At 39.2% G+C, this 19410-nt stretch overlaps 1 protein-coding gene across 8 annotated transcripts in view; it reads right to left on the bottom strand.

Moving 5' to 3' along the window:
* Smr (Smrter) overlaps nt 1-19410 on the bottom strand; it is a 59401-nt gene that overhangs the window by 9012 nt on the left and 30979 nt on the right. For all 8 annotated transcript variants that reach the window (XM_011314712.1, XM_011314645.1, XM_011315013.1 and 5 more), the window contains 7 exons: nt 17911-18235; nt 15187-15585; nt 14206-14505; nt 13308-13727; nt 11610-11966; nt 10533-10984; nt 8780-8988 (listed from right to left, as the gene is read on the bottom strand). In XM_011314712.1, coding sequence (XP_011313014.1) covers nt 8780-8988; nt 10533-10984; nt 11610-11966; nt 13308-13727; nt 14206-14505; nt 15187-15585; nt 17911-18235 — 2462 coding nt within the window. The remainder of the gene's footprint in view (nt 1-8779; nt 8989-10532; nt 10985-11609; nt 11967-13307; nt 13728-14205; nt 14506-15186; nt 15586-17910; nt 18236-19410) is intronic.

Raw genomic sequence — 19410 nt, 5'->3', positions numbered from 1 at the left:
TAAATATGTCCCATAATAATTTTTCAATACTACAAAATGTGAGTCCAGCCTCAATGGATTCAATGGATCCTCAATTTTTTTGGATATTTTGAAATAATTGTAAAATTTCGTTGCAGGAGTGATAATTACACTGACTTGATTTTTTAATTAATTTTAATAAATTTAAATTAACGAATTCGTTCGAAAATTTGTTCGATTCTAAACTAGCAGTGGAGAATTTTTTTAGAAGTAACGAATTGTACTGTTAGAATTTTCGGGCCCTAGGGTAAGCCCCGGTGCAAAAGCGTGATACCAGTGACAAATACCCGGTATTATCAAATTAAAAGAGATAACTCAGAATAATAAAATAAAAATAAAAAGAGTCGAGGGGTTGGGAATTTGTATAAAACGAGCGTAGAAACAGAATAATTATGGAGATACTCGTTGGCTAACTAATTAAGGGTAGCCAATTAAAAAGTTCGCTAACTGTACTGGTTTTTGTGCATGAACCTGAGGGAAAAATGAGTAGAGAGAGAATACGAAATATTCACTTTTCCACAGAATAATTTCGCCTCAATCGTTTAAGTCCCTTCTTGCAATCAGTAATTACCGTTGTAATTAAATTCCTCAAGTTTTTGAATTGCAAATTGCCTTCACAAAAGTCAAATACGTCAATGAAGAATGAAATAACGGCGCAGCTATAGTCTAAAATTTTTTTTTGTTCTTTCTAGTCGGGCAGATTGACGGTTGAATAATCGACATTTGTAAGTCGGTAGTTGTAATTGAATGACACGTATGGGGCCACGGGTGCATGGACCACAGTGGATAAGGGAAAAACGTGAAAATCCCATCGTGGGACAGTGAAATGAGTAAACGAGTGTGATACCAGGATCAAACAATAATTGACAGTTTGGTTCGACTCACCCCTGGGATCACGATATCCATTTACAATCAAAAAACATTTATTCTATCTGCATTTATCGATTTCCCGGAAATTGGCCAGTTTTAGAGAAAATAAATGTCATGAATATTAATGAGTTAACAAATGAGATTCGACGACTCATATCCGAATAATTCATTGATTCCCTAATTTTCAGGAAACCAGAACCAACAGTTCAGTTAATTTTGAAGCTGTTGCCGGAATATTATTCTCAATTTTGAAATTTTCCAATTAAAATTTAATGGTAAATTTCTAATGATTCACAACTTCACAAACGGAATGTTATCGAATCCTCGGTATTTCAAGCGATCTATCTATTGAAGAATTTTTATGTCATCAATTACGTATTGAAAAAAATTTTTGACTACTGAAATTCAGGTGTGATAATTCCTTGAGGAATTGCCGCGGGAATAAGCTAGTTTGATACCCTGAAACAGTCTCCTTGAGTTGAAAATCTCCAATATGCCGCCAACGATGAAACAAAGAAGGTTTTTTTGTAAAAAAATGAAGGTTGTTAAGGGCCTAAATGGATGAAGCGAAATGCACTGGGAGATTGTACTAATTAAGCTAGCACCGTTGAGTGCGCGTAGAGGTAAAAAGCAGGTCCTAAAAGAGGGAAATCGGAGGGGGAAATGATGGTAGAAAACCCACCACTGCTCTGAATGTTTTATAAAGTAGGAGTGGAGAATTTAACCAGCCTTTGAGTATACTGTATCGTCGAAACATCGACTTTACGCCAAGAGCCCTTCGTTAATTAATCAACAAAATTTGCCCCATCAGAGGGAAAAATTTAATGACTGAGTTTTTTTAAATTGTGCAAGCTCCACCACCAAATAAACGTGTTTTCTTATTTTTTTTTTCATTCAGCGCTACCAATCGTCCGTTATTTTCAATTCACGAATATGAATGATATCCAAACAAAATCCACCAGCATAACAAGACTCTGCAGAAAATTCAACAGAAGTGAAAATTTTCACTAATTACCAGTGGTAAAAGCGTGAGGATTAGTCGTTGGTAATTGGCGATTCCAGTTGGGTGGAGAGTTTGGCGAGTGGGACTCCACTCCCTCCGCCCATTTTCCAATAAAATATTCCCTTTGATTCTCTTGTATGATGTGAAACAAGTGGGGTTTCGCGAAACATAATGCAACAGCGGAGTCGCAAATAAGGCAATGCTGAGTTGTTAAGTGAATTGAGCGTTTGCCTGCGAGGGACTCCCCTCCATTTTTTTTTTGTATTTCTCTCGGAAAACAGTGGAACCGTAAATTTGATGTATGAGAATCGATCCCTTTTTTGGTATTTATATATTTATGAGATTTGCACTCCGTCAGCGCACGGGGAAAATGATTAAATGTAAATATGCGTTTTCAGGCTTTTTCGAGGTAATTTCAGTGAGACAGGGTAAATAAATGATTTTTCGCAATCTCTGATGTTGTAGATTTTAATTAAAGTGACGGATATGGGAACTGAAATGAAAAAATGGAAATGTGAAGTATTGATATTAATTGGTTATCATCACCGGATTAAAAATGATAAATCAAAGAGTATCACGATAAATAAATATGCGAAATTTCAAACATCGACTGAAAACCACGTTATGCCTGTCAATTAACGTTCTGGCACAATTAGTAATGGGTTTGAGTTAATAAAAGTTAACTCCCAACTCAATTTTGAATGAGCATCGCCCTGTAAATCCTCGGTCCATGTTCCACTCCAAAGGCAGAAATAATTGATTCATTCATAACGATGAATATTGAGATTGAAAATGAGTTTGGAGTGTCACAAGCCGTCCATGTGTAGGCGAGATTGGACATTGCATAGTTTGATGATCGTTGGACAATGCTCTAACGTTTGATTGCCTACGCTTTCCCATCATACACGTGTTCGGTTAATACTCAAATAACATCTGTCAATTAGCGAGGTAAATTCCCGCAACCGTTTATTTTTAATTAACATTAATTCAGTTGAGCTATTCGTTCCATCAATAGCAAAATCAAATCGATAAATTACCTATTTCGATCATTTCTGATAATCGAATCGAAATTACCTATTTGTTCTACATTTTTCAAATGCCAGACATCAATAAATTTTTTGGTAGTGTAGGGAGAGTACAATTGTGAATGTAGAGGACAATGCCACAATGCATGGTCAATATTCGGCAATTTCGACTATAAGTGCAATTTGAATCAGAAATTGTACTCATTCTATCGCACAGAAATTAATGATTTTATTTGATATTCAATTTTATCGAATGATTCTCCATCGAATGCCAATTAACTCCACAATCTTCGCCTTTACAACATAAATTTTCCAGAAATTCCACTTTTCAATTGAGACAATAAAAATAAAAAAAAATCCACTGTACCCAAATAAAACGACTTCAATTTCCCCAAACGCTAGCACCAGGATTTACCCTGGTTTATGACGTACCAACACGTGTATACCTGGTATTTACGCCCTGAAACACTGTAGACGAATCCAGAGGTACATGAAATGCACCCAGAACAGCAAAACGAGAGATAGAACGAGAGACTCGGCTTTTTGAGGGGTTGATATTCGTGGTGCTAGAGTGAGTCGAAGCATTGCAAGTTGGAGGGCTCACGAGGGAGACTGGTGTGGGCTCTAGCCCGGGCTTTAATTGGGATTAAGTAAATCAAGACGCTAATTAGCTCGTCCGTTTCCCAGTCTACACCTCCCCCTCACGCCAAAACCATCTCTCCTACACCGTCCACTGCTCCATTTAATCTTCCCACCAATTTGCCACGTTTCCTCTTCCCTCCCGAAATTCCCATATTTATCCCTACCAAATGCCCATGCTAAATACTGCACCAGAGTACACTATGAAGCTCCCCATGAGCCTCTCAAACAGACTAAAAATTCATTTCACCATTTCGCTAATTCTCTAACGAACCAACAAACCAACAAACCAACAAATCGACCGACCAACCAACCAACCAACATTAGACCAAATTCTAACTATTCCAATTCCCTCAGCCCCCAATAAATTACGCAGGAGCATGATTGAACGTAATTCATAAGGAGAAAAAATGATCTACAAAGAAAAAAAAACACCAAACAGAACATTTTCATCGAGGAAAATCTGATGGAAGGCCAGCACCACTCTCTCTTTGGTAATATCGTGAAAAGTGTTTGCTCAGCTTGTCTCAACGCTGGGGCATTAAACCGAGCGTTCTGTACCCCAGTGCTGGATAACCCCCGGGCACTTTATCCCTGTGTGTGCTCTCTCTCCAGAATCTCCTCTCTCCTCATCCCTCGATTGTTCCACCAGTTGTTATACCCCCCTGACTATGGAGAAACTATGAAACGAGTTAAAAAGAAGAAAAAAAATAAAGACATTTGTACGTGATGTTGTGAAGAAAGAGTCTTGGAGAGGTTTATTTGTAAATCTGTCCTGGCGCTCTGTAAATCCATTGATCAGAATTGTCCCTTTGTTTTGGAATGGGGGAATAACAATTGAGCGACTTGAGGCTGTCATTGGTAATAGCTATGGGCTATCTGGAAAGGGCGACAGTGTATTTATGCTGGTATTATTGGCGGGAGAGGAGAGGAAGGTGCATGTTTGAAGCACTGGATCGTCCCCAGGGAAATGTGCGTAATCGCTGGGTTCTATTCAGCTTCCTCACTGGCGTTTGTTTATTGGCTAATGCACAAGCGTATATAAACCCGAGGACAATTCGTGGAATACAAATACATATACTATGATAAATCACTCGTCTCTGACGACGCGGGTGTACCTGTCCGATTGGATGTCCCTCATTACCGTTTCTACACGCTAGATTGAATGTCTAAATACGAGGTCTTATGTGAGGGATTATTGATAATTCAATGGAGATGAATTTTATTATTCACTGAGGGAATTTTATGGAGGCGAGTGGAGATCGCTGAGTGGAAAAATATTGAGGATTCGAGTTGGTATAATGGAGGGGGACAAGGGGACGGAGAAAATGGGAAGAAGGTGAGAGAGAAATTGTGGGAAGAGGTATGTACGTATGAAGTGAAAATATTCTTATGTTTGCTGAGGAGTCGAGCTGGAAAGAGCAAGAAGGGGCATCGCTCAATTTCCCTTTCAAGTTGGAAAATTGGGTGGAGGTGCAAGGAGGGGTCTACACCAGGAAAAGTTGAAATCCTGGGAGGAGGAATGCTATAACTGGGTGTAACCGTCATAACGAGGAATAAAGAGGCAATGAGTTGAGCGAGAGTTGAATTATAAACGATATTATGCAAATACCATACGAAAGATGGGGAATGATGATGAGGGGTTTCGAGAGAACGTCAGGAAATGTTGAGTTAATTTGATGAAAAAATATGGGGAGGTGTAAGAGACGGCAGGACGGGAGAAGATGGATTTTTTAAGGTTTCTTCCTCCCTTTTCCTCAGCACTCAAGATTTTTTTTTTCTGTGCGTTTATGTTGGAGTTAATGGAGGGGTGTTTGTTCAGGTGAAATTCATTCGCTGGGGATTTTATTCGCTTACATGTGTCGATATTTTTTGGCATCCTATGGTTCTTTGGATTGCAAATTTCATTTTTTTTTGTTTTGGGAGTCAAATGCTCTTGGAAGGGAGGATCGAGGGAGAACCATATCACGTGACCATAGATCATAAGGATGAACAATGTTAAATATCTATCGCGTCGTCAAGTACGAGCAAGTCAGAGGGGCACGTGTCACACCAACGGGCCAATCTGCTATCATCGGGGGCGGAGTTCTCACCCGCAAAACCACCGCGCGGCTTTTGCGGCCAACTGGTGCGCAACGGTGGGGTTGAAAATTTTCTATATCGCGAATATCTACCCCCGTTGGTGCACCTCCAACTACCGGCGTTCAAATCACAAACGTCAAAGTATCGCGACACTCCTAAGCACATTCGCAAGTTCTAAAACCCTTTCTAAAATTCGATAGATCACCTTAATTTTCCAACAACAGAACGGAGAATTTTTCCTCCAACAAATTGGTTAGAACCCCTCAACGTGCAGTTCCACGAATGAAATTCTCCAGTAATGACTGGTGATAATGAACTTATTACCGAAAAACGAAGAAGAAGACAAACCAAGTGTGGGTGATAGTAGTGAATAGTCACCTGTAGTGAAGAAGAGATCGTGAAGACAGGAATAAAATAGTGTAAAATCTGTTTTGAATTAAAATCGCGAGGAAAATGTACAGTTTGTACAGAGCCTGGTTTGGGGAAGAGAGTTATCCTCGTTTGGAGAGTCTGTCACCTCCAGACACTGTGGTACGTGTGGGTAACGAGGGTGAACATCAATTTGTAGCGCACCGAGGTGTTCTGGCAGCTCACAGTGGTTACCTAAAAGCCCTCCTTGCTACGAGCGGAAGTTCATCCTCATCTGGAGAGGGTCCAGGAAGTGTGACATCAGTGTCAGTCTCCTCAGTCGGTAAATACCCGCAGGTTCAAGCCCCTCGAATGCCTGACGCCCCAGGTAAATACCCCCTTAACGATATCATAATTTTCAATCAGGTGGTGAGGCCTTTGCTCCCCTCCTCAATTACATGTACACCGGACGTCTTGAGGTTACCCTGGACAATATCTACAGCGTCCTGTTGGCCACCCACTTGCTGCACATGCCGGGTGCCCTTGAGCAGTGTCGAGCAGCCCTCCTGAGACTCCGTGGCCCTCCTCCACCTCCTCCACACTTATCCACATCAGCTCATTCTAGTACAACTGTCCTCAGACCAGTTCCCAATAGACTAGTTGGACCACCAATTTGCTGGCCTCAACCTACCCTCTACTCATCAACCGTCGGTCTCACTCATCTCCCTAATCTACAGTTAACACCTGGATTACCAGTTATACAGGCTCCCAGTGTCCTTCACGAACCAACGACTTCAGCTGCTGCCACCAGGTTTGTTGGATAATTTTTGTATTCATGTGAATACTAGTCAATGGGGATTTTCAGATGTTTAGATAATTTAACGAAGTATTCTTTGAAAAGATTGAATCGAAATAAATCAATAACAGTAAGAGGACGTATTTGATAACTAAAAATACAAATCAAACAGTAAATAAGAAGAAAGAGATACGTGAATTGCTCCCTAAAATGAAATCCGGTTTACTGCGTCACAATTAATTTTGAACTGCCCGGGGCAATTTTTTTTTTGAGTCGTGTATTCTAGAATTCATCAATCGATACATGACTCGACTTTATTTCTCCAGACGAAATTCACCGTCACCGCGAGCCACGACGTCTCCACCGAGAAGACATTCAAAGAGGTCCCATCCAAGATCAAAAAGTCCTCCATCAAAGAGAGAGAAGAAAGAACCGACGAAATCAGCAGAGAGCCACAAAGAAGAAACCGATAAAAATGAAAATGAACCATCAAAAACGATTCAGCAACTGCAAGAACCTGATGGAATGACCTCAGCCCTGATCGAGTCGCTTCACCAGAGGCCCAGTGGCCGAACCTCTCGATCGAGCGCAGAGCAAAGTTCAACGAGTGCCTCAGGGGTTGTCCTGGACATTGCCTGCTGCGATGGGCCCGTCAAGTTTCACCGGGTCCTAAATGAAAACTACACAACTCCAGGGGAGGATCCTCCTAGCTACCCCCCGCCACCTCCAACGCAACCAGAGAGGCCCGAATCAGCGAGTGAAAATGACGAGAACGGAAGACCTGACAGGAGTTCGGATTCGGTGGGTGAATCCAGTGGTCACGGCTGCTACACCTGTGAATACTGTCAGCACACCTTCAAGTCCCACTACTGCTACAAAAAGCACGCGAGAAGACACCTTCTACCCACTGACAACGACGCAAACACGAGGGCAGACGGTAAACGCAGGGAAGTGCGTCTTTTGGATCTCAATGTGCAGTATTATCCTTGCAAAATATGTGGCAGTAAATTTCCCAGTTATTACTTCGTTCACAAGCACAAAAAAATGTGTCACCCCAACGAATCGGAGCGGAACTCGGAGGGGGAGAATAGCCAGAGCATTCCGACAACGAGTAACACGGGGCAAGCGTGAATTACACAGTGCTTTAGTTGAATTTTTCAATCAAAAATCAAATTCCGATAGTGAACTATGTAACGGAGAGATGGACGTTTTGATTTTTACGGTTCAAGATTTAAACGAAAGAGAAGAGATTCTATTCTATTTGCACAAGAATAAAGGCTGTGCCTAAATGGACATCAACCATTTCCAGCATCATATCACCGCTTCGTTACTGAAGTGACTAAGTAACCGAAACTCGATAAATCTTCAATTAGAGCAAGGATGCGCTATTTCCGGCGAAAATATCATATATTTTCCCCGGAAGGTATTTATTCTGGTTTTGATTACAGCTCAGTATTGAACTGTGTTATTATTGAGTAAAAAAATGTTATAGTGCCAAAATATCTTGTCGTTAGTGAAGGACACCAATTATTACTTAGAATAATCAATAAAGTGAACCAGTGCGACAACGTACAATTTGTTAAATTGAATTGAATGGAGATTTGATTAACGTTTAATAATTTCCATTTACTCTACTGTTCCTCTATTGTATCAACATTTTGAAATCAATATCCTATGGCAAGTACTTTCTCGTTACTCGGCAATTATTGTTGATTGAATGTTGTGAAAATCCACAGAAAACACAAGCTATGTATTGCACATGCGGCCAGGCTTGCAATGAACGTATTCGTGGGATAACCTGATGATTTCAATTGTATCACGCGGGACAACCGATATTGACGTTTGCTTGTTCTGATAAATATTACACCGAATCCCAGGGAACGATTACGTGAAACGTGAAATATTTTTTTCTGGACGGTGGAAATTTCATTTCCACATTTGATATTTCAGCGATGGCAAGTGAATTGGAGTAATTGATGGAAGCAATGAATGACTTACCGATTGGGTCGAGCGTCTGAGCCTCTTCGTCACTCGTTTCCATGGGTGTTGCATGATTTTCCTTCTTTTTGTCCTTTGTTCTGCTAGTCGTGACATTCGACGCTGCTACAGCTGCTTGCTTCTTCTTCTCCTTCGGTTCTGATGTTTGCATCACTGTTTCGTTTGCACCCACAACACTCACGCATGAATTACCACCTGAACTTTCCGTTCTGTAATGAAATAAATATATTTTTTATCTAAAAGTTCAAATTTGGAGAAAAAAAACGCTTTGTTCAGTGAATAGAGCATTCGATTTGTTAACTCAAAAGTTCAAAAACTATTGGTAGAATATTTAACTCTTTTAATTGCTAAATTTGCAACAGTTTATCGGAAATTCAATGTGGCTGAATTCAATGGGATTGGATGAACCCGTTTGCGTGTGCGATTACTAATAGAATTGGGCCGAATAAAATTGCCCCAGCGGCATTAAATCTAGGAAATTAATTTTTTTTTTCAATATTTAATCCGTATAAATAAAGGTTTGAAATTGATGGAACTCTTGTGCTTGGAAATGAATTTGATTTCTCGTTGAAGTCGTTCTGTTTTTCGAATTTTTTGTCAGTGTTTTATAATCGTTTAAAATCAGAAATGAATTTTCGAAGCTCCAAGGTTTAAACAAACAATGCACCTATTTTCTCTTAATGCCATACAAAATGGAGAGATATTGAAATTTATTTATAGAAATTGTTTGAGTCAGCAAGATATTTGGCAATGATTCCCTTAAATTTATTCACAACACTGGGGTTCAAATATTGATAAATGAGTGAAATTAGAGTAACGACTGATGACAATGAGATTGTAGAACCTAAGGTTAATCAAGATGATGAACGACGAGTGGATAACTGAGCAAACACGAATTCCACCCTTCAGCAACTATCCATCGATTCCCATTACAATCATCCTGACGACCGATCATCTTAAATTCATATATTTTCCATCAATTTCTATGCGATCCACTTGAATCTCATCCACGTTCCTGGATTTAACTGCATCGATTGGAATACTAAAGTGATTTTTTCCCTCATTTCATTACAATGTACCCACGGGTTTGAGTAATGCAATCGTTAAATGGATAACCGAAATGAAAGAGGGAATATGTGTGTTCCTGGGGGTCTGTGACTGTGAAAACGATGAGGGGGAGAGACTGAAGGGAGATAGAGGAATTGAGCGGGTTGTTTGAACAATGATTATCTTCCGGTGGTTGGTCACGCGGTTCAACCAATCTCGACGCACTTTTGTGCCAATTAAAATGGAACCAGTCAATCGATGTATGATTTCTCAACTTCCATGAGGAAAATTGGATTGCTATACAGACATAATTCTATTAAGGATATTAATCGGCGGAATATATATTTTGAATATTACCAAATCCGTTCTCAAATATGATGATTGCAAATCAAGCTGGGACCGAGATTTCACGTAAACGCAAATCGTAATGCATTTACCGATGAATTAAACATTTGTAAGTGCAAAGTTTATGTGAAAATCGTTGAGACGTGCAATGATGATTAATCTAATTTTAATGTAATTCCCAGCTGATTTTTAACTGAATAAAATGCAAAATTATACTGCTGCCCTTTCGAAATTAAAAATGAATAGTCATGGTAAAAGCATTTCATCAGAGTTAATAAGGAAAATCTAATTTTTCGTCGTTTAAACCATCTGCTTTTAGTGGAGCTCTGATAAATTATCTGTAAAAAATAAATAAACTTACGATTTAGTGTCCTTCCCCGTGGTTGAGTCCCCACTGGGCTCCTCCTTGAGGTCCTTAACAACAGATTCCTTGGTATCATTCTTATTCTCTTTATTCTCCTTGTTAGCTTCTCTCGCCTCTTTGGCGCTCGACGTTGACGTTGTTAATACATTTGTTGTCGATGTCGTCGTACTCTGGACGGAGGCAGCGGTTGTCACTATTCCCGAATCACTCGCTGTACTACTACTACTTGTTGGTACCGATGTACTCGTTTGTGAGGAACTAGGTGTGCTGGATGTTGTTGTTGTTGTTGTCAGTGTATTCGTCGTAGTTGTTGTGGACGAGGTAGTTGTTGATGTTGAATTATTTTGGGGATTCTCTTGGGTCTTTTGTTGCTGCTCACGCTGCAGTCTCGTCGTTACACCTGTCGTTAATATATCTATCGGTCCGATGCTAGAATTACTATTATTTACCTGTAACAAAAAAAAGAAAATTGATTAAATCATTAAATTTCCACAAAAAATGAGAATGTATGACGTTTTCTAAGTTTTGTTTAGTATTTTATTTTGTTAGAGAGTGTCATCATGAAATTCATCGAATCGATCGAATTTCATCGATTACATAAATATTAATTGTTATTTGTTGACGTAGTGAGATATTACGAAATGTTCGTTTTGAACCAGTTTGATCGAATTATTTGCATAGCTGTGTATGCAGACATTGTTTTCCGGTATAATAGTATTCGCATTGGTCTGAATACATTCTGGGTTTATTTTACTGGTATTTGATGTGTTGGAGAATTGCTGTAATAACTGCTCCACTTTGAGTCTCCTATTGTTTTTTTATTTTTATTGTTTGATTTGCATATCATTATTTCGGCATGACGTCAGAGGCTTACAAAGGAATAGTTAGAATTTTTTTTAATGTTTTAATTCGTTGGAATATCTCAGAGCCAATGGAATAGACATACATCAAACAACCCTCTAGAATCTTTTGTCATTCAATCCGTAGTCTCACTCACGGACTGAGTGACAAGAATTTTTTAAAATAACTTGTTCTTATATTTCTAATAAACTGACAGATGAATAGATACATTACCTTATTGTTAGGATTGTTTCGAGAGCTACGCGTTCTTTGTCGTGACTTTCGCAACAATTGTTTATAATTTTCAGCTTTTTTAGTGAGGTAGTAATGATGCACGCAGTCAGGAACTGATTTGTGTTCTAAGTTTTGAGCTATGGCTCCAAAATTCTTGGGATGCTGTAGATATTTCTCTTTGAACAATTCATGCTCAACAGCACTCCAAACATTTATCAATTTTCTCTCGCTGTGAAGTGCCTCCAGCTCCTCAGGTTGTAGTAAACCATTTCTATTTTGAAATGCAATTCTCCTCAGCTTGGCATCGAGCAGCAAGGGTGGAATAACGGCATACGAGCGCATCTTCTTATCTTCCATCTGTAAAAATATCATTGAGCAAATTTATAACTCGAGAGATTATTCATTAATCAGGCTCTCTTTTATTTCTCTCGACCATTGCCTCATACACTAATCCTTCGATTGTCATTCTCTCATGATAGAACCATTTTTATTCCTTTTATAATAAAAAATGTGAAAGAAGAAAATAGCACGTTACTAACCTGACGAATGGCAATAGCTTTTTTTAACTCTGCCGATACTTCTTCCTGGGAAATCAGTTAAGGTAGCAAAAGAATCTTCCAGTGAAGCATTCGCAAAGTGGTATTACGGTAAGTGTTGAAATAAAACATAACTATTATGTGTAGAGAACCGACAAACGTGAAAAGAATACATTGTGTCAGCACTTATGAATTTTCTCACTCCTCATCTTCTAAATATTACAAGTAGTTGTGATAGATTTTTCATTCTTAATATGTGATCAATCACGAATTTCTTTTCAATTTTCTTGGTTTATCATTCCAGCTGAAGCTCTATCCCCACTCTGGCTTCATCCAGTGGAAATATAATCAATGCACTAAAACTCCCGAACATTCGCCAAAAAATATTGATTAAAAATATTAATGCAATGAACCAACACAGGTCTAAAATGTCGTGATCTCATTATTTTTAGTTTCTCTACAAACGTCACTCCACACACTTTAAATATGTTAATTTTCATGAGGGCAATCGCGATTTCAGTGTAAAGCATAAGCGAGGGGTGTTAATTGTAAATTGGACAATTATTAAAGCGACCTAGTTCTGTATTAAAAGCGTTTATGGATTAGGATTAAGGTAGAAGGATGAAAGGACAGTAAAGAGGATAAAAATACTCTGAAGAGTGTCATCGGCAGTCTAGTAACGTGCTTGTTTCTCTTCACTTTTCCAAAAACTCACTTAAAACCAATTGCGTTGACTCCAGTAACTCGATCGGCTCAATAATTTGAAAGCCTGAATTTTTAGTGTATCTTAGGAAATTTTTATATTCAATTTACGTCTTCCTTTCCCACCCATTTTCAATTTTTAAACCGAAAAGAAAAAGAATTCTAATTATTGTCAATATATTTGAATAATTTTACCATATTCTAGTCTTAACTACATAGCTTTCAAAATATTTCCATCAAGCAGCCGATCGAGCCACCTAAAACTCTGAAGCGCATCTTCTCGATTATTAATTTCATTGCAATTAAATGAATGTTTCAGAGATCCTTTCAGCCTGACTCAATAAACTCTTCTCAGGTCTTCTCAGGTTGTTCAAAAAATTTTCACCCCCATAGAAACAATTGTTATTGAAGAATAGTGAGTCCGAGAGACGTAAATTGATGATATTTCTAATAAGCATACCTCCTGTTCCTGAAGCCCATCCATAATCTCCTCAAGATCGGCTTCGCTCTTTATACGAGCACCAACCCTGTTGAATCGCTCCTTGTCCTCCCGTTGTTTCCTCAACTCGGGGAAGACCTTCTCGAAGAATTCCCGATTTTTCGTTTCCTTTGATTTTCTCTTCTGCGCTGACTCTAGCCTCTCAACTTTGCGATGCCACTCTTGAACGAGTATCGCATAAGTCTGAGATTGTTGTCGATGGAGTGAGGCACGTTCTGAATGTTCCCCACGTAATCTAGCAATAAGTCGTGTTCTCATGCACGTCTGATGCCTCGTTTTGTTCTCCTGATAGACATTTGTATCTGACGGTTGATTGTACAACGGCAGCTCTACCTTTTGTCCTAGCCTATCTAATAGCCGATGCGCCTCTTCCGCTTTTTTCTGTGGACCCAACGAAAAAAAAAAAACACCCATCAAATTCTTTGTGCCCTTCAATCTCGGCAGAGAAGCTTTTTTACCAAGGTGACAATTAATTTCACGGCCGAGTGAAGAACAGATTAACTTTTTTGTTACATTTTGCCCGAATATCCTGGAAATGAGTGGCGAAAATTACTCCTTCGAAGTAATATAATTAAGCTTCTTTGCCTTAGCTGTTACTAATTTTCCTCTCTCTCTCTACCCCAAGATTGTCTCTTATCACTTAATTTCCTTTCGCTTGGATACCTATGTAACTCCATTCCTTGAACGTCTTAATCAATTTAAGAGGAGACTATCAAGCGTTTTAAATATTTTTAATAATTATGAAAGTGTGAGAGTTCGTATATTTTTGCACTATGCAGCTTCTTCCAGCCATACCTCTTCACTAGTGATATTTAAAACTTATGGCAGTCTTCCCTTACAAGACAAGTCATGAACTTACTCTATTTTCAGCATAAATTTTCTGTGCCGGTGACTGGTGCTTTGGTTGCGATTGCTCCTCAACCGGTCGTTTCAATCCACTTGGCTCAAGGGGTTTATTCGCTGTTTCTTCCAAGGTCTTGAGCTTTTTCCTACGTGTCGTAATCTCACCCTCTCGTTTAGCAATTTCTCGATCAACTCTGCCAATTTGCTGAAGCAATTCATCCTTGGTAACACGAAATGCAGCATCCTCTTGAATCGTTGGCTCGGGTAGGGTAGGTGATATTGCCTCTGTCTGTGGTGTGTAGGCACCTGCTGTCGGCTGCACTTGGCAAGGAAGAATTTTTCATTAATCAGTTGGTTTTATCAACAACCGAGGGAGGATCGACTACCAGAAACTAGGCAGATGATAAAACAGAGATCTGAGGGAGTTCTGAAGGGTTGAAAATCAATAGACACAGGGTAGCCAGCGAGAGATTATGGGGCAAACTGTTCTACCGACTGCTGTGTTAGCTACCCCCGAATTCCACCCCCAAATTACCCTGAATCCGTAAAAAAAACTTTCTGGATTGGAAATGGTTACGGAATAAATTCCAAATTGTTATGAAATTTTCGAAGAATTAACTTCGAGTAAAATAAAGAAAAAAAAGTAGAGGAAAAATTTCCAGCCGAGAACAAAGCCAACATCATAAAGAAAATAGTGCAATGTGAAAAAAAAAATTAAACTCCTCAAAGAAGCTTTTGGAAAGGAGTTTCCAAAGGACTGAAATCCCCAGCTCATTTTGCTATTACAAATGGGAATTTCCCAGTATTCCTGAGTGTCACGGACACACTCTCCCCTTTAAGCTGGAGTAAGTAGATTTTTCATTGCTCGAAAAGCTCGAGGATAAAAGATGGAGGGAATATGAATAGATTTAGCTTTTCTTGGTAGACAAGTGAATGTTGTTTGCCATTGATGGATGGATAAATGAGATAGGAATATTGAATGTATGTTGATACCCACCCGTGTATCTATCCTGAGTGGTTGAGGCAGCTGTACACGATCCTGTTTAATGCACACATCAGCCGGGGAAATAGTCTGACAGGATGGTTGTTGCTGGGACTGACCAAGACGTATCTTCTTGAAGGGCGGTGCCTCCTGTAACGTTGCCATTTCCACTTGCCTACCATACTGGTCAACAGCAAGTATTGGCATTAGTACCCGTTGATTCCTATTACTCGTAACATGATAATCAGCGCTTGTTGGTGATGGCGATGGTGCTACTGATGCAGGTGGTAACAGGGATATTCGTGGACGGTCACCCCGGCTATTCGGAGGATATTCATTAGCGCTAACACCAACACCAACACCCACTTGAGTTACTGGACTACTGCTAACACTTATCGCCACCCTCTCCGATACCTGAATAAGATACAAATTCATTATTGATTTTATGCTCCGGAGTATTTAGTCGGGGGGTGGCTCGAGGGGTAGTTTAAAATTGTTCCACTGTATGTTGTTAGGCTTTATTGAATGTCGATACTTGCAGACACATGTCTCAGTCATTTGAATGGAGAAACTGTAAAGAGACGAAATAACGATCAAACCGTCATAATCGTTGGTGAGACTCAGAACACGCCCACGGCATTTTCGGGGGCTTTACCCCAACTCACTGCTCACAATCACGCAAATTCACCTGATATTTTCCCTTTATTTTTACTCCTTTTCTCGTCGTTATTTAAATTTTATTCAAGAATACACACTGTTCAACAATATTCTGAGAGTGAGGCAGAGTTGTTGCAATTATAAGTCAATGGGGTTATTTGATTTTATCTTTTCGGCGGAATTTGCATGTTGAATTCACGACTTTGTGTACCATTTTTTGATTCTAGAGTGTCGTTCTGGTAATGCATGAAATACTCCTCTATCAAACAAATTTTGCATTACCAAAGCATGAGCAAAATAAGGGGAATTTTATTAGTGCATTTGTTGTAATAATATTGAAATAGGAAATCCTCTATGATTTTTTCATCAACAATGAGATGGAGTAAAGCGTCATTATCCGAACAAAAACGTCCATTTATAATTTTCATCGTGGAGTCTCAGGTATTTTTTTAGAGAGTCCATTAACTCAACATAAAATGAAATGTGAATAGCCATAGGAGTAGACAAAACGGAGATGCGGAAAGGTAAAATTGAGCGTGTTCCAGATATAGGGGGTAAAAAATAGCAGTACAACGACTGGAGATTCCTCGGGGGTTGAAAGTTTGTGCGGGAGATGCTCTAACGAGCGCCACTGCGACGATGGAGTGTCATGAGGGATGGGAGGGAATTGAAGGGTGGAGAGGTAAAGTGAAGCGAACAACGTGAATGCACGATGGAAGAGACGTAAGGGGGTGAACCACACGGGGAAAGACAACTTTCACCCACCCACGCCAACGTCCTGCACGTTGTAAACGCCAGGTCTATTAGTAGTGTAGTCTTACCGCCCACTTTCGTAATGGGTCACAGTTTTACTCCGGCGCTTGCTCTGAATCTCAATTTCAAACCGGCCAATAAATTTATGAGTAAGAAAATTATGTTCAATTCTTTACTGATGATATCTTAAGTCTCTGTATCAATTATTTCTATGTGGGTATACCTCACATATTCATTCAACTCCCAATATTATTCATTAATTGAAAGTGACCGCTCTAAATTTTATATACCAATGATGAGAATTTATTGTTTTTTTTCCTTGTTCTTGTAATGCCTCGAAATAATGTGTGTTCTGATAGAATATTTTTAGCTGGAATATTTTGAAGCAATAATTTTTTCAGCTGTAATATTTTTTGTTGTGATTTTTTGAGGTACTATTTCGAATTGTGTTTTTTGATAGGTAAGCTAATTGAAGGGTGAATGGAATGGCAGTGCTCCCATGAGATTCCGAGTGAATGAATGGAATGAACGAGTTCCTGCAGTCGAGTGAATTTTCGAAAAATTACACTTCTGGGAGTCAGCAAATTCAATTAACGCAACTGGCATTAATTGATCTGATTCAGTCATTGGCGTCCAATACACAATAGCCATGGAAATTCAGTACATGCACGGTTGAATCTTTGAAGAATTTTTAGGTTGTTGTTAGGTAGTTGTGTTTCTGTCGGAGTGATTTTGCACGGTGAAGTCCATGAAGCTTTAATAAACGATCGTAAAAGTTTCAAATAAACGTTCACTTGCGGGAACCGTAAAAGGCATGCTGGTACTTTTAATTTTCTTGAAAGATCCGGGGTAGTGTTAACGTTTTATTTTGTTCCGCGGCTTTTCAATTTTTAAGGGTTTTATTATTATCTACAGGGCGAATATAACTGAAATCAACCGTTAGTTGATGGCAAAAAAAGCAATTTTGCGAAAAACCACGTTCACTGGGATTTTTGACCAGGGAAAGTGACTACTCCACGCGCAGTCAAGCGCTAGTTGATGGAAAAATTCGATTTAGGAGAAAAAGTACTTTCTCGAAATTCCTACATTTAACCCTTGGGGCTATGGCAAAAGTCTGTCAATAGCTGACTGATTAAAAGATCGATTGTAAAGAACATAAAAAGCTTCAGAAGAAACTAATGAAAAGACAAAATGAAAGAAGATATCTGTCAACTAGAATCTAGGTCAGCGTCATCAGCAGAAAGAATTTCACCGATAAATAACAATGCGCGGTACTTGGATGGATTGATTGATTGCTTGGAGGTATTGACTTGAGTGTGATATACGTACATTAGACGTGGCATTTCTGTATGGATCCCTGGTGTAAGCGGCAGCTGCACCTGGTGGCGGTGGTGTCTGATTGACGGGGGCGGATGGTGCTGGCGGTGGTTGATAAGAATGTACATATCTGAGACCACTTGGCACTGGTACTGTGACGTAATTACCACCGGCAGAGCCAGTAACACCAGCAGTTGATCCAGCTCCACTGTTACCTGGTGGTCCTACACCACTGGCTGATGGTGTACCAGTTCCACCCTGTACATAACTACTAACAGCTACAGTACGGGCTGGTATCGGACTGTTGCTTTTGATGTTTATGTAGTTCTGAGTTGGACTGAAATGATAAACAAATTCAATACCATTAAAATTTCCATTTCAATTAGGAAAAGTTTAAAATAATATTTACACTGTCTCTTTTCTGTCATTCCCCTCTACCATTGCCTTCCACAAATTCTTATTCATCAGCACGATCGTAATGACTCTATTATACTTCAAATCTTCATCCAACTCATCAATTTCCTCTCCTCTTAATTTCATGAGAATAAAATACTGCAGAAATATCCGATAATCCCCAGAGTGACGGAGAGTTAATTAACAAATTTCAGTGGTAGTTTTGCAGTGAAAATTAATTCGCGGAATTAAAAGAAATAATACTTGTGCCTCTCCCTGCATTCCCGTCTATTGTTCTGTAATTCTTTTTAATAAGTCTTTATCAATTAAAATGATAAGTAGAAATTATATTAACTTCCAAGCCTTCAGGTAATTAATTAAATTCCTCTGCTCTCAATTTTCTAGGAAATAAACAACTTCGGAAAATGTATTTACTAAATAACCGGAAGGCAAAGAGTTAATCGATAAATTTCATAAATACTCTATTGAAAATTTTCTGCACGACAAAAAAAACCAACTAATTAAATTCCTGTCAATCTCTCATTTAACGAAAACTGTAAAAAAAGGTCAATACCAGGCGAACAATATTCACGAATTTTCCTCTCAAAATCCTCCCCACAACGAAAAATTCACCCGCATTGGAAAATAAAAAATAATTCAACATGTACACATTCTCCCCATCAACAACCTAATGAGCGAAAAAATCACAAATACCCGCTCATCCCGGTCTTTTCACCGTAGAAATAATTTGCATGACCCACATACCGAATAGAACAAAAGCCTGAACATGAAAAGAGAAAAATAACATACGATTCCAGTGGGTGCCTGTGCCCTGGAACCAAACAAAAAATTCCGACCCGGGAAATGAGCATCAAAGAACTAGAAATGTAAATGTCTGGCTCCCCGGGTGCCGGTGGATTCCGGTGTCAACGATTCCACGATCCACTTCCTACCCGAAGCGAAAAATTCACGAAAAATTACGTGAAAGTTCCGTAATTCTGGAGCGGAATGCCGGATAATTACAGAACCACCCTCAACATTTACGTGCCTAGAGCGTAATACCGTTTTTTAAATTCCGCGACGAGGAAAACGCATCCAGACTAACTAAAGCAAATAATC

This window comes from Fopius arisanus, unplaced genomic scaffold, assembly GCF_000806365.1.
Source record: "Fopius arisanus strain USDA-PBARC FA_bdor unplaced genomic scaffold, ASM80636v1 scaffold00001, whole genome shotgun sequence".
Taxonomy (NCBI): domain Eukaryota; kingdom Metazoa; phylum Arthropoda; class Insecta; order Hymenoptera; family Braconidae; genus Fopius; species Fopius arisanus.
The sequence above is the reverse complement of the archived record's forward strand: the minus strand, read 5'-3'. Positions and strand labels throughout refer to the sequence as shown.